The sequence below is a fragment of the Pundamilia nyererei genome, unplaced genomic scaffold (assembly GCF_000239375.1).
Source record: "Pundamilia nyererei isolate P.nyererei 1_Seehausen unplaced genomic scaffold, PunNye1.0 scaffold00057, whole genome shotgun sequence".
NCBI lineage: Eukaryota > Metazoa > Chordata > Actinopteri > Cichliformes > Cichlidae > Pundamilia > Pundamilia nyererei.
Window position 1 is genome coordinate 2961278 of NW_005187458.1, and position 15902 is coordinate 2977179.

Consider the following 15902-nt stretch of genomic DNA (forward strand, 5'->3'; position numbering starts at 1 on the left):
ACACTGCATAATATTCAGTGGTATTTTTCAGCTCATCTCAATCAACTTTATGTGACACTGTCACTACAAACCTTCCAAAAACCTACTGGTCAGACTGCTCCACACTAATATTTGGGACACAGTGTTGTTTTTTCACTGCTATGCCAGCTGGTGTGACTTAGTTTCCAGGCTAGCATTTGATGATGACTTTGTCTTTAATTCTGCTTCCAAAATTGGTGTGTTAAAAACTATAGAGGCACACCACAGATGGCCTTACAGTATGTTAGGTAAAAACTGCAGATACTAAAATGTGTGCAGCCCTTGACCTCCCAGTAGGTGGTCTCTCCCACTCTGCCCCATCCAGCAGGGGGGAGGGGACGTGGAGATCAACACCATAAGGTCATTCTGCCCTGCATAGCTGTGACAACTGACAGCTGAATTTAAACCTAAAACAGTGTGTGCTTCTTATCACTACCACTCACTGTAACCCAGTGAGTTAGACAAAACTGATTGAGTCAGACCAATTCTATCCACATTAGTGCTATGACTTAGCTCAGTCTACCAGCTGACCCGGTGCCTCCCTGGGAGTACTTACAGAGCTCTTTGAAGCTGATCCAAGACTGTGTCCAGCCATCTCTGGCTGTGAGAAGTTAGTATGTGAGGCTTTCTACCTGCTGTGAGGGGACATCTGCAGGCAGTCAGACAATATGTTGGGGACACTTAGTAGTGACTTCTGCTCGGGTGGTGTATGTTCAGGCAGTATAATTGTTATACTGTCAGCCGGTTACTGAAAAAAGTATAGTTTCTACACAACCAACAAGTTCGTGGTGTTTAGTTCAGATGAGGAACCCTCCCTAACTGAGAGGGAGCCTGTGTTCTCTTTCAGGCGTCACTCGGTATTTCTCTATGGGAAATACCATCTGGTGTGACCTGAGTGGAAGATCCACTACCAATATGTCTGTATCAGACGGACCTATCACTTCAAGGACACACAGTCTTCTACACCTCCCTTAATAACCCTTGGCCCAAGACCAGGCATTATTGCTTTCTTTCCTGTGCAGATCACTAGAGCTCCTCAGTGGTCCTGAACCATTGTAATTTTTTGTTTTTGTTTCAGGATTAATTATTACTTTGTAATTACATTTTTGTTTTGTGACGATATTTTTCCGGTAAGCTGGTGTCAAATTGTTTAAAACTTGAACTTTATCAAGCTAGCACATTAAGTAAACTTGTGCTCGTGTAGCTATTTGCTTGCTAACCTGAGCATTAGTATTTATGGCTTCTACTGGTGCCAATCATGGTGGTAGCTGGTGCATTACCTTGGCCTCCAGTAACACTGTGAGGAATCTTGTTTCTGACCAGGATATGTCCTTCAATGTGCGTATTAAACAGATATGTAGGGCTGATTTCTTCCATTTATGCAATATCTCTTAAATTAGAAATGTCCTGTCGTGATGCTGAAAAACTAGTTCATGCATTTGTTAATTCTAGGCTGGACTACTGTAATTCATTATTATTAGGATGTCCTAAAAACTCCCTGAAAAGCTTTCAGTTGATCCCAACTGATGCCGCAAGAGTACTGACAGGGACTAGAAAGAGAATACTGGCTTCTCTTTATTGTGTATCTGCCTTCCAGGGGAAAAAAAATGCTGGCTCATAGGTCGACTCAGGAATTGTGGTGATTTCCAGACTCTCAGCACGTACCAGTCAAAGAAAATCCCCGATCACTCGGGGGAAGATTGAGTGAGATGCTGTGTCCTTGAAGTGATTGGTCTGTCTTTGAAAGATGTGGTGGTAGTTTAGTGTCCATGACTGGTCACACCAGAAGGTGCTTACTATAGTGAGATACCTATCTTGATTGTCAGAGAACTGGGGTTACCCAGGTAAACAAGTGCTATTAGGCCTCATTCACCACCACTGTTATCTTACCATTGAATCAGAATTATTCTACATCCATAGATGCATTCTTGTTATCTGCATGCTGTCACCCAACTATCTCACTACACAGAAACATCTTAAGCTTTATGGAGAATGCAGTGATGGATTTGTAAAAGAAATCTTGAAAAAAAAAAAAGAAGAGAAAGAAAATGAAACAACATGTCTGTGAAGGTTCTCAGTCATCCAGGTCATCGTAGTCTAAGGAGTGTGGAAAGAAAAGCGTCTGGACTTCTTTAAGTTTCCTTGAAGACGTTGCGCCTCTCATCCACTCTTCAGTTCTGAGAGCATTGGACTCTCCACCAATGCTCTCAGATGCCTCAGACACTTTTCTTTCCAAGCTCCTTAGACCAAAATGAAACAACAGTGTCCAAATTCAAAGACAGAAAAAGTACAGTTTTCTAAAGTGCTTCCTTTGTCAATGATGGCGGTTTAAAGAAAAATAAAGTGGTGAATCTTGCATCTACAGGGAATAGGAGTAGTTTTTTGAGTGCTTTTGAGTGCTTTTTCTGTTTATGAATGCTGTAATTTGGCAACTTAATCAAAAATTATAATGTGCTTTGCATTTTTTCTGCTTTATTGTAAAACAGTAACTTTGAAAATTCATGGTTAACAACAGTAATTATATTTTAGCATTTAAAAATATCATTTTGGTTAAAGAGCTTGTACTTGCTGGTGGATTAATCATTATGGAAATATTAACAAATGATTTTGGTAATTAGCAATGCTGGTAATTTATAGTAGCTGTGGGATAAAACTCACACTGGGTTGTAGTTTAATACATTTCTTAAGCACTGTAGTTTAAATTTCTGTGCTTGTGTGTACACATGATCTAAGGTATTTCTGAATTTCTTCACAGAGTACAAACAGTTTTAAAGCACAGATTTGAATTCTAAATTAATCATTATTAAGAACAGATTTGCAAGAAACCCATTGAGGTCATTGCTATGGAGTGCACCATCACAATGTCAGTAAACTATTAAGACAACGAAGAGCAAGTGTTAGCCATGAGTAGTAACCAAAGAAGGTTTTGCTAAACTTTGTTTCAGTGTAGTGTAAAAATTGTCACAGTGTAGCTCCTCTGGTCCAGCTAAAGGCAGGGAGTTGATGGTGTTAAACCGCCCAGCGCACACCCACACATCGTCACACATCTCTCCTTGCGTCTTTTTCTCTTCATCTTCCTCCCCTCCCTCCTCTTTTGGCAGAATCTGGTCACCAGCTCAGTTGCGTTGCCACGGCAACAACAGCCTCCTCCAGCACCTGCTTTCCCCCTCTTCCTTTCATCCCTCTGTCATTCAGCCCGCCCTAGTCAACCTCGCCCTCTCCTCTTCGTCCTCCTCTCCCTCTCTCTGTTACTGTGATGGCCCTCTGTCAGCCCCTGTTTACCAGTGGGGAAACCCCTTCCTTTGGAGGTAAGACCCACCCTGCGTGTCATCTCATAACTGTTTGGTCTTTTGGGGTGTGTGTTGTGTTCTCCTTCTTTTTTTGTCCCCATTACTCAGTTTGCCGACCTTTTGTTGGTGTTATAGCTGACAGACCGCTGAGAGCATCCAGCAAACGGAACTAATGAGCTGTGTTCATCTGGTGACACAAGAAAGCACTTACAACACTCTTTTGCTGTTTTTAAAGAGCAACTCACTTTGTTTAGCAGCTTCCATTTGCAGGGTTGTTTGTTTGATCGTTTATAGCTTCTTAATTTTAGTTTAAATCCATCTTTTATGTTGGAAAACAAAAACACTCACACAAACACAACAACACACAATCTTCTGCATTGAATTTGACTTTATGAAATAACCAGACTTGCAAATGCGGTTGACCGCTGGAATTTAAATAAATGAAATCACCTCATCAATATTATAGTTATTGTTAGATATAGAATATTATTATACAAAAATGATAAATGGATTAGGACTTTTATAGCGCTTTTTCACGCTACCTGACCACTCAAAGCACTTTGAACATTCATCCTTATACACCCTTTCATGCAACTACTTTTTTCTACGTAAGTGTTTTCTTATCGAACATTCTCAGATGAACGAGCAGGATAGAGAGCAGCCCAAAGATATTTGGCATGCAGACTGCAGCAGCCAGGGATCGAACCACCAACCTTCTGACTAGTAGATGACTTGCTCTACCTCCTGAGGTGCACATAACCCGAGTAAATGGAAAAAGATCATTTCTTTTTTTTTTAAGGAAAACAGTTTAGCAGTCCAAAGTGTTTTCTTTCTCCAAAGTTCTCCGATCACACACTGAGATAAAGCAAACTTACCTTGCATTTGCTGAAAAGTATTGGGCCATTTTTCTCTCTACATGCTCTGACGACAGGGTGACTATTCTCAGTCAATACTCCTAAGGTTGTTTTCCCATATCATATCTAGATTTCTTTTGCAATCAGAGGAGTTGTCTTCTGCTGGCCATTAGGAAGAATACTTGATTGATCTTTGTTCAGACTTCTGCTCAACTAGATCGAACCGTCAACGTACATGTAACACAGAGACGAGTTTGGGAGAAACACTCATGGTCTTGCCGGGCAATGCTAAAGGGATGAAAACCATTGAATAAACAACATGGCAGAATTGAAAAATAGATATTATATCACCCATACTCATTGGTTGGGCAGGTCATCTACTGTACCACCCAGAACGTCGGTGATTGATCTCCAGCTTTGCCTGTCCATGTATTGAAGTAACCTTGGGCAAGATACTGAACCGAAAGCTGCTCCTGATGTGTTGAAGTGTGTACCTACACAAGTGTTTAGGTATAAATCAAAGTTTTGCATGAATGTGTGTGTGATTTAATCATTTATAGCTTCATGATTTTAGTATAACTGGGTAAATGAGACTTGTAGCAGAAAATGCTTTGAGTGCTTAAATTAAGTAGAAAGTGTTTCTTTTCTGCATCAGTTCTGTATTGGTTGCATTCAGATATCTGTCTGTGAGCATCTGTGACCTGATGACAAGTGTGTCTCAGCTGAAACTGAAGTCAGCTGAGCTCCACTTAGAAACACAGGGGTTAGAAGACAGAAGGGAGGAGGCAGCACTGTGCAGCGAGAAAGGATCAGAATAGGGAGAATAAGAAGAGGGAAGGCGGGAGGAGAGACACTAACAGCTCTCACACGCATTTGATGTTGCCGGTGTGGCAGGTGGAAGCCAGCGTCTGTTCGTTAACCGCGTCCTCTGCCGAGTGTCGCCGTGTCAGAGCAATGATTGCACTGCACTAGTGTTAGCATGTCTGAGTCCTTCTGGACGGTGCTCTCCAATTTCTCGCTGCCTGAGAGAAGCATGCTGCGGCGCTCCAAAAGGTACAAACACATCCTTTCTCTTTCATTTCTTGTAGCCTCCATTATCTTACCTTCATTGAGTTTTTTTCCCTCTTTCATATATGCCTTTTTTATTTTCATGCCACTGCCTGTGTTTTGCTCCGTTTTCCTCTCTTTTATCGTTCCTCTTCCCTGCATGTCTTAATGCTCAGCAGGAGCAGCTCCAACATGAAGGTCAGCTAACTGGATGTGTGTTTTGATGTATGAACAGGGTGCTTTTTGAGTATAAGTTATTGTCATTTGGTGCTGGCATCTGCAGTGTGCACGTTTGTTGTCAAATTCTTTTTTTATCCTATGCTCTCGATATGACCATATTTACAGTGACATACCTAAGTGTGATTTGACAACGAGCATCGTGTTCCTTCGTCTGTCGTTCTCTCAGTTGACCCCTCTTCTTCTTCTCTGCTCTCTCCTCTCTGTCAGTCAAAGCAGAAGTAGCTTCTCCAACAGGAACAAGAGGGAGAGACAGGGCTGTACTTATCACTTTGAAGCAGCAATTTTCTTTGCTCCCTGTAATAACAGGGGTAGCAGCTGACACACACACACACACACACACACACACACACACACACACACACACACACACACTCACTCACACACACACACGTGTCACCATGTCCTGTGGTGTGTTGCTCTTTTGTTACCTCCAGAGCAGTGTTTTTAAGGGCGGAATGCTTGTGAAGTGAGACTCCTGCATAGCAACAGGCTCTGTCAGTTTTCGGAGTGGATACAGTCGACAGATGACGTTAAGCTGTAATCAGGCATAACATTCATCATTTGCACTGATTGAAGGCGATCGGAAGGTTTTAAAATAAACTGTGTTCTTTTTTTGTAGCAGCGTTTATCACATTCGGATCAGAAGCATAATACATTTTACTTTTCCATCATTTACAGAAATGTCTACGTACAGATTATTTTAAGCTCTCTAAGTTAGCCGTATAGTTTTAACATAATTTCAAATGCAAAATGGTTCTATTTTTGCATTATTGTTTCATTAGCCTGCGCTTAAAACAAAAGTGTGCTTCTTTTGTCAGTTTTAGACTTCAAAAGATTGTAGCTCCACTGTTCTTTGATATCATTTCCTCTTTTATACTTGCTATTTGACATTAAATTGGCACAATGGGAACTGCAGTCAGCTAAAATTGCCTGATAATGTGTAGGTCCATCTTGTGCCAGCAAAACATGGCACAGACACCAGATCCCTGGGCTGTCCTCTGCAGCTGAACCTTCAGGTCTTCTACTGGATTGACCAGTGAAGCTGTGCTGGCTGTGCAAAACTAACCTATAGGAACTAGGGATGGTGATTTAAGGTGAAAATACTATTTCATATTCTCTGAGAAATGCTGTTAGTGTCCACTGTGTATATAGTTGTTTTTAGGTTTACTATGACATGGAAAACTACAGACAACCATCTGCTAGCAAGCAAATTAATCATCTGGAGATTTTTGGTCCAGCAGTTTCTTTGCAACCAATGTCACCCAGTGACTACCAGCAACCTTCAGGAACCACCAACCACATTTTCCCCTAGCAACCGGTGCTTTGTATCCTGTTCAATATGGCAGCTCTTGGGCAAGGTTTTTTTAATTATTATATTTTTGCCTTTCGTGGATAGTGGTACAGTGGAGAGAGTGAGCGAGGGGGAAGACAAAAGGGCCACAGGTTGAACTCAAACCTGGGTCGCCTGCTCACCCAGTGAGCTAAACTGCCACCTGCTCTTGGGCAATGTGCACATGACATCAAAACCAAAATAGTGCAATAGTTAAGACCTGCCACTAAGTTAATAAATGACTGAATGAACCATTTGACTTGTGTTGTAATTTACTGACTGTTTGAATAGGAACCCCAGAAACACTGGCTGCTTTGTGTTTCATAGTTTCTTTATCTTTACAGTGTTGGTGACGGTGACAGTGATCTAGATGAGTACCTTTAATTTTTCTGATGCCACTCTAATAAAGGTGCTTTATAAAAAAACGTTTCCTCTAAAAACCCTTTTCATTTAAAAGAAAACAAAAGTTTGATGCAACGTTTTTTGTTAGAAACTGTTCACAGTGACACAAGAACAATGCAGAGTTGAATCCTTTCTCATTTGTTAGATCATTAACCCTAAAGCTCTTGCCGCAGGAGCATACACACATGTCGCCACACAGTCTGTTATCACTTTGATTTCCTGTGGTGGCTGTAACCCGCAGACAAAGTTATTGTGTGGGCTGTGGGAAATGAGTTTCGCTATAGATCTTATCCACATAAACTTACCTTCTGTCTGTTTAGTGTGTGTGTGTGTGTGTGTGTGTGTGTGTGTGTGGGTACATCTGCCAGTGCAGCTGTTTGTTAGTCTGTCAGCCATGTCAAAAACCTGTATGTCTACTTCTATAACTGTGCCTTTTGTGTGTTATAGTGAAAAAGTTTATTGGATCTCAAGGTTTTTGTCATTTTAGAGACATAAAGTAAGCAGACGTGTGTTCAAACATTTACAGATTTGGGAAAACAAAGTGGTGGGCATGTCATAAATCCCCTAAACTCATATTTAAGAAACAAACAAATAAGCCTTTTTTTTCTGTTGCTGTAAATGATATCTTTGAATCACTTTCCACCATACGATTAAATGGGCAGGTGGATCAACTTGGATAAAAACTACTAAGAGAAAAAAAGGCCATTCTAGCTGTGGTAATGTTGACTGAAGATTCAGCCATAAATCCTTCTTCAGCCAGAGAAGCAATTCAGTCTTGGTGCTGTTACCTCACAGCCTGCTGCTTTGATGATACCAGGTACCCAAAAGCTTACTTATCTACCCACACATACAAACGTCACACACAGAACCACACACACATGGATACACACACTCAGACAGTGTGTCTAGCCTTCAGTCAGTTCTGCATAATGGATGCATGTTTCCCAGCAGGGATCCAAAATGCCTGCAGGAGAAAGAAGGAAGGTAGGTTGGTAGTCTCGGTACTGAAGTTACATTTGTCTATGTGAGTCAGAAATAAACATACAGGAAGCTAATGTTGACAGTGGTTCAACCAACAGCAACTTACTGGAGTTGCTCTTGATTTTTAACTGTACCAGCTTTGTATCCTTTGCGCCTTTGTACCATCATATGTCCTTGGTACCTTGGCTGGTGACCCAAAACTAATGAAGGGAGAAGGAAATACAAAACACAGTCTAATTTCTATTTTAAATTACTTGGCTGCAAATCTCCACTGTCTTATGGTCAGCATAAACTAAATGCATTAAGGTATATATATATTTCAAACTGTCAGTGTTTGACGGCCAATCCATTTATATATGTGAAACATGACTTCCAACCCTTATGTTACTTGAAGTAATTGATCATGAAGTGTATAAGCAGAAGAAAATGATTGGCAGAAGAGTCATAATGATCATAATAACACTTTTATCGCTCATACTATATTCATCTCACTTCAGCAATATAGTAGAAGAGCTTCGATAGATTTCTAAAAGCATCATGTTATAGATTCATTTTATATTCTGGTCAGTAACAGATGAAAGAAGCTGACATTGTTTTTTCATTAATGGAAACTCCTCTGCCTCAGTAAATTAAGCTCCACTGGAAGGCACCTGCTCACTTCTTTTCCCCAAGCGTTTCTGATGCGTGACTCGGATGGTATTCCATATTGTTGAGACAGTCACTATGATTTGTTCATTAACTTTGTCTGTGAAGCAGCAGACTGAGTGATGGTTGCTGTAAAGAAACCTTTACATGCTGAACAGTTTTTTTGTTTTAGCGGGACTCTCAGAGCTGCAAGCCATAATTGTCACCCTTCTGTCGTCTCCTGGCGAAGGCGGTTCATTTGTTCCTTTGCTTCTCTTAATCTTCTTCTCTTCGCTTCTCATCCCTTGTTGTTACTCTGAATCTTCTGCTTTCTGGCAGACATTTGTCAAACCAACATCACCTTTTCCACATTTACCTCAAGATTTCCATTTTAAAACTTTACAAATTACCTCAGCAACCATTCCTGATTTCTTTGAAGGCTTGGATGGCATTTACAGATCCAGAAAAATTCTAATACGTCTTTTGTCTCCAGAAGTTGATTCTGGACGTAGCGTAGCGTTTTCAGTGTTTCTACGTCCAGATGAACAGAATCAACTTTTGGAGATTTACTTACCTGGATGATTCAGCATGCATCAAGAAATGTGACTTTTGGTTATAATTTGAATTTTAAATTGAAAATGAATCCAATGATCAGATTTCTTTGACTTTCTTGACCACACCCCTTCTCCCCAGAGGATGGAGCCTATACATTTTGGAGCCTCAATCATCTGTTCTCATTTGCAGCATCAAGACTTCAGCTTAACATTTTTTGATGACAAACCCAATGACCTTTCTTCTAATAGCACCTTAAGGCCATGCAACTGTTTAATTAGCTTCCCTGTTGTTCAGTCAATCCATTACTTTAATACTTGAAGTTGTAGTCATTGTTGCAGACTCTGAATTTTGGTCATCAGTTCATCTCTCTCTCTTTCCAGCTGACCCTTTCTGTACATCTCTTCTACTATTTCCTAATGATCACCTGCCTTAGGCCACTTTTTTGTGTAGGCGCTTGTGTTTTCGACGTTTAAATTTCAGGCTTTAGGGGAAAACTTTCAAAAGATCAATGGTGTATATGTGTGTCTTCGTAAGATGAAGATATTCCATGAACACACATCACTGAATCTTTAATTTGGCAGTACATCTGTCATTTATGTTTGTGTGTCGACTACATGCTGCCACAAACTGCTGAAGTGGCACATTTCAGCAGATGGTAGAAGATACATGCATTTGCATACAGAATATCGTATCTACATTACACATAGTATTTTTTGCCATTATGAAATATATTTTTTAAAATCCCAGATGCGCTTTTTGTTCCCTTTACATAACCTTTACCTAAATATCAATTCTAATATATTAACTCTGAAGCTAGACTAAAGGACTAGGGTAAGATTTACTAAAGTTCCTAAACTTTAGGCGTAGAAATCATAGAACAAAGATTAAGAGCATATCTGACAAGAAAATTTAAAAACATACTTAAGAGAGATTTCAAACTATTTTTTTCTTTGTGGAAAAATGTTTGTTGTGTGATCATTCAGGCGCGTTTAGCCTGTCAAAAACACTGCACTACACAACTGCATAATTACAGCCAGCAGATGTGATGGGCCAATTAACACAGCACACACATGCTGTTACTGTGCCGACACCTGCTGGCATCGAGACAATTTGCCAGGAGAGTCCCAATTTGTCTGTCCATTTGTTCTCTAAAGACATTTTCCTACAATTTAGAATAATATACACACAGCAGGACTGAAAGGAAGTACTTAGCATTTGTCTTCTGTACAGACATAATACAGGACTGCTTGATTTGTACTCAATCAAAGATGAACAAATGCCAACCATTCTGTTTTAACTATAAAGGGTAAATTTATAGTTAAAACTTTTTTTTTTTTTAAATCTGCTTTTAGCTTTGATGCTGTCAATGAGTCAATAATCAATAATAATGTTTCAATATACGAGCTCTGTCATGATCAAGAACCTTAAAGTTTACGAAATAACTTTGATAGTTTTTAACATTTTACTAACGAACCACTGTTTTTATCCACTGCTAAAGTTACAAAACAAAAAAGAAAAGTAAAAGACAGTGTCGTCATAATCTGACACACGCATAGTTTTGAAATAGGTTCCATTCAGAGAGATGCAGTTCAACAGGCTGCTGTATAGATTGATATAAACCTGCGTCAGCTGCATAGGGAGAGAATAGTAGTAAATGACATAATTTTATTGGTCTTGTGTGTGGGATTAAAGTAGCTCCAGGTAATTAGTTATCCTGCAGTATGGAGATCCTTTACAGCCTTTGTGATGCTTTCCATGTTCACAACTCGGCTAGGCTCCACTCGGGTCCCAATCATCAGAAAGCGAGCTCAAGGATACCTTTTTGTTTTTGTTGTTAGTCTGCTTTTTGGAGTTGGCCATTGAGAAACCACATTACGACGGGCCAACTGCACATGCATCCCAGTCCTTGTAGAAGAAGCAGAACAAGTATAACTACACTGTCAGTGTCTGCAACTGATTCTTGTTGAGTTTTGCTTTAGATTTCATTATGTGTCTTTAAGTATTTGCGATATTACAGTGTTTTATCATTTTTTCATTTTCATTTTTCATTTTAGTTTTGGTTCATGTCTTCATGTTTAGTTGTTTTAGTTTCCTCAGTGTTGCCTCGTCTGTTCCTCTTTCTGTTGGTGCCTGTCCTTCTGCGTCTGTTATCAGGTTTAGTGTGAGCAGAGTTCAGCATACCCCAGCTATCTTTCTGTTATCTGGATTCACTGAACATTGGAAATCAAGATAAGCAGTCATACAAAGCTGCTTATCAACTCGCTAAGTTAACTCTGGGTTTCTCTGCACGTTCACATGAAAGGTGTGGGACATCTGACTACAACTACGTCACCAAATTGAGACACGAGAGAATCAGATGGCTTAAAATCAAGCATTTCATTAAGTTTATATTTAAAATAGAAAATCATTTTGTTTTTTGCTCTTTCAGCTGCAGCCCTGGTAGTACTTAGTGGTCAGAGTAGATCATCAGAATTCAAAGTTATACTTAGTCTACATGCAAATTTAAAATGAAGATCTCTAAGCGCAATATAGGTGTACTGTTTGAGGACCAGATTTTCTGAGAACCGAGGGAAAAAAAGTCTTCCCATTGAACATTTCTTCAATTTCCGTCCTCTTTGGCACTAAAACAGAATACCCAGACTCAGGAGATATCAATGGAAAGCCCAGGATGTCCTCTATTAAGCACATCAGGACTTAGTAGGGTAGCTCAAATAAGTCAAAAGATATTGACGAAAAACAAATGTCCATTACACAGGACAGAAATGAATAGGCTGGTTCTCAGAAGGGTATATCAAGGCTCAAAAAAATAAACATTTTGTAGATTTTCAGGCAACACAAATAAAAATCAAGGAATAGAACTGAGTCAAAGAATCTCTACTTTTTACTGATGTTCATCAGGGAAATGCAAAGACATTACAGTGTTGAATTACACTCTGAATTACACTCCTACCATCCACACACGAGGTCTTCCAGTAATAGTGACTGCTGTTTTCCATAAAGTTAATTGGTCAGTAGGTGTTGATTTTGCACCAATTGCTCCCTAACCTGAAAAATAACCTGAGCAGGTTAGGTTTGCAGCAAAAACTACCAAAACAATATACTCCAGCACGAAGTGAGCCACCTTCATTGTAGATAAAATGGGATTGAACATGACGTTACCTGGATAAAAAACATCCTGCTTTGTAGTCCAGGTCTCTCGTCTCCATTTTGGTTTGGCTGTGAATTCTCTCGTTTTTTGTTTTTTTTCTGGTTTCTACTTAATGTTTGTCTAGTTGTTCTCACATGTGGCGGTTTTCACGTGTTTCCCATTTTCTTCCCTCTTCCCAGTTAATTCCCTCAGTCGGTCTTGTCCTCCGCCTTGTTCACTCACCTGTTTTCATAACATTGGGCGCCTATCACTATAGCCTGAGTTTAGCTTCCTGTGCTTTGCTAGCTTTTATACTGTTTAGCAGTCGTTCTGCAGCATCTTTTGTCAACATACAGCTTTTGGTTCTCTGTCACTCTTAAAGCATGACAGAATAGGTGTAATGCTCATTTTTAAAATATAGTCACTATGTTTGCGTTTTCATTAAAAACAACATGGGCATCTGCCTTCACGTGCATTGTTCTCAGCCAGTGTTGTCTGAATGTGAGAGGTGGCTGCTGAGCAAATGTGTCACTTTAGAAAGATATCATATCAGCGTACCTGGATGCCACATCACAGCATCCTCTTCCATCTGTAATTTCCCCTGAGTGAAGCTAGCCCTTCCTAAGTCATTACAGGCACACTTGGCTCGGAGCTTCAGAGTAAACAACAAAGTCGAATAATCTTGTGAGCTTATGTTGGAGGTGTTAGCTGTGAAGACTGCCCCCTCATTTCCTCCTCTTCTCCTTCTGTCTAGGGACAGATGTCATAGCTTTAAAGCAGATTGCTCTTTCCTCGACGAGTGTCTTTGGTACAGCAGTATGTACACATCCGTATGAGCATCTTAGCCCAAAGGGGAGCCGAGGTCTCCTACAGAGTACCATCTAACGATGCCTATCTGTTTTTCCCAGCCCAAACCTTTCAGTCTCTTATTTTGTTAAAACTACATCTTCTGCATAAGATGTAATTCAGCTGAGTGCACCTCACTCTATAAGAGTCTATAAGAGTAAACAAGAACAAATGACTAACTTAGCATTCATAAGAGTGTGTGAGGTTATGATGTGCTTTCATAATGTCTGTGACTGGTGATTGTGGCTATGAAATCCCAAGGAACATTTATAGAAGCAAATTCCATGCCAGGAATGTGTCCTTCATTGAAGGTTTATGAAATCCTTGTACTTATGTAAAGAGTTAATTACCCTGACTTTATTTGTTTCAAATTTGAACTTAGATTAAGCTGAAGTCACTAAATTGCCTTTGTTTTTGTTCTCAGTTGTCGGGCAAGCAACAGGAAGAGCCTGATTGTCACGTCCAGCACTTCGCCCACCTTGCCACGGCCACACTCACCTCTGCATGGACACACAGGTAACACACACTCCTTTATATAAACTGCCTTTGATGTTTCAAACTATAGACCTGATATACTCAATACTGTAATATCATCAGTATCCATAGTACCAGTTTCAGTAGTCCAAATCCACTCTCACTGGTAGCATAGCAAGAGTTGCTGAATAAATTATGATGAAAAGGTGATAATTTAGGTGTTGTTTAATTGGAAACTTTGACTCTGCTCAAATGTTGTTGTTCTGCTAAAAGTGTGTAGTAACAGCAGACAAGTTGCATTACATGGAGTCGTGTTGTTTACAATCACACACCAACAAAGCTCAATTAACAGCTCCGGTAGCACACTGAGATCGCACAGTGAGATGTTTGTTTGTGTGAATGAATGCACAGGCTGACATACGGTCAGCTGCCGCAGACAGACTTTTATTTTTAACACTTATTAATAACCATTGTTTTTTATAATGATGCTTTAGCTAATAGTTTGTTGCTGTTGAATATTTAGTACTTTTAATGTTCATCCATTGGTTACTAATTAGTTTGAAATCTGAAATAAAAAAAATACTTCATTGTTTATTTTCTTTATTGTAAAATTGCTTCAGGGTTTTAACAAAAGCATTTAAATGCCTGGGTAAGTAAAGAAAGTTTTATTTTAAAATGTAATCTTTCTAAATAATAAGCAAATAATATTAGCAAGATCTTCTCCGATTTTAAAGTAATTTTCTCTTATCTGTATAATATGAAACATATTTAGAAAATAAGTATTTTTTTGTTAAACAAACCTACTCCTTAAATAAATGTTGCCATTATTATTGATTAGTAAATATTATTATTTGTAATTTAACACAATGTTACTATAATTAAGATGAAATATTTACTTCATCTTAATTATTGTATCGATTGTTACCAATGCATTACTTAGATTTTCACACTTTTAAAACTGACATCATCAAGATATCGTTACAGTAATGCAAGACAGAAGACAGACTGATGGTTGTCTTTGCTGACTGGCTTGAGTTTGTATGCATTCCTGCAATATTTGTATAGCTTTAAAAATCACTGAAACATATGCATATATGCTGAGCATGCAGGTGATTATTTTGTTACAATACAATGTTCTTCTGGGAAACCTCGGGTCGAAGGCATTCATGCGAATGTCACTTACCGTTACTCCCACGAACACACTGCTGAAGACGAGGCACAACTCTCATAGGAAGAGCAGTTGCTGATAACAGAAGGATAGTACGTCGCACCACACCTTTGCTGTTCTTTGCTATTTTCAGGTTACAAAGAAAAGAGTCTGAAGTGGCTCAGTCTCCAGACACCTTACTTCATAATCTGACTGAGCCTCTGTGAGATCCACTCGCTCTGAAATCCACATAACACAGAGAATAACGTGTCAGCATCCAGTTCCCCAAACCCATCCAACAACTCCCTAAAGATCTTGAATCCATGTCCCAACTGTTTTTGGACAACAGGCGAGTCCCCAATATGGGTGAATTTTTTTTTTTTTTTTGGATAGTGTATAAATTTTCTGGACTGTATAATCTGAGGGCACTCTTGCACAATTAGCAGTAGTTTCTTGACAGAATTTTGATTGCTTAATCTCATCAGATAAAAAGAAGCCAAGCACCTTGACAATAATTTTGCATAACCACTGATTTGCTGGGTGACTTAGATTTGCCAAATTTGATGAAGTGGAAGCAGCTTCCCAATGATTTTATGTGCTTTAGCCTTTTGTAATGTGCTAGAGCACATAAAATCATTGGGAAGCTGCTTCCACTTCGTCAAATTTGGAAAATTGGTATTGCATTTTCTTGTCTCCCTGTGTAAGGTCAGTGTCTATAACTTTAAGCTGATCTTGCAGCAGGAAATACATCGAGATGAGATTTTGCCTTGATCTTTGACAAACTGACACATTTATAGAAAGAAAAATATTTCACCCTTATCAAATACTCTTGAAATACTCCTGAGAAGAAGCAGGCAAGAGTCACTTCAAAAGGATTCCACCCACCATGCCATCATACGTACGTTCGCTATGAAAAAGTGTGTGTGCTGATATTAGAAGCTGCATGCACACACACCAAATGATTCGA

At 39.4% G+C, this 15902-nt stretch overlaps 1 protein-coding gene across 8 annotated transcripts in view; it reads left to right on the plus strand.

Moving 5' to 3' along the window:
* Positions 1 to 15902, plus strand: part of mast2 (microtubule associated serine/threonine kinase 2) — a 61090-nt gene that overhangs the window by 1937 nt on the left and 43251 nt on the right. For 4 of the 8 annotated variants that reach the window (XM_005734293.1, XM_013911164.1, XM_005734294.1 and 1 more), the window contains exons 3-4: positions 3120 to 3326; positions 13739 to 13830. In XM_005734293.1, coding sequence (XP_005734350.1) covers positions 3120 to 3326; positions 13739 to 13830 — 299 coding nt within the window. Of the gene's footprint in view, positions 1 to 3119; positions 3327 to 4921; positions 5216 to 13738; positions 13831 to 15902 lie in introns of those variants that run through there. The other 4 variants (XM_005734296.1, XM_005734297.1, XM_005734298.1 and 1 more) reach the window with 2 other exon arrangements.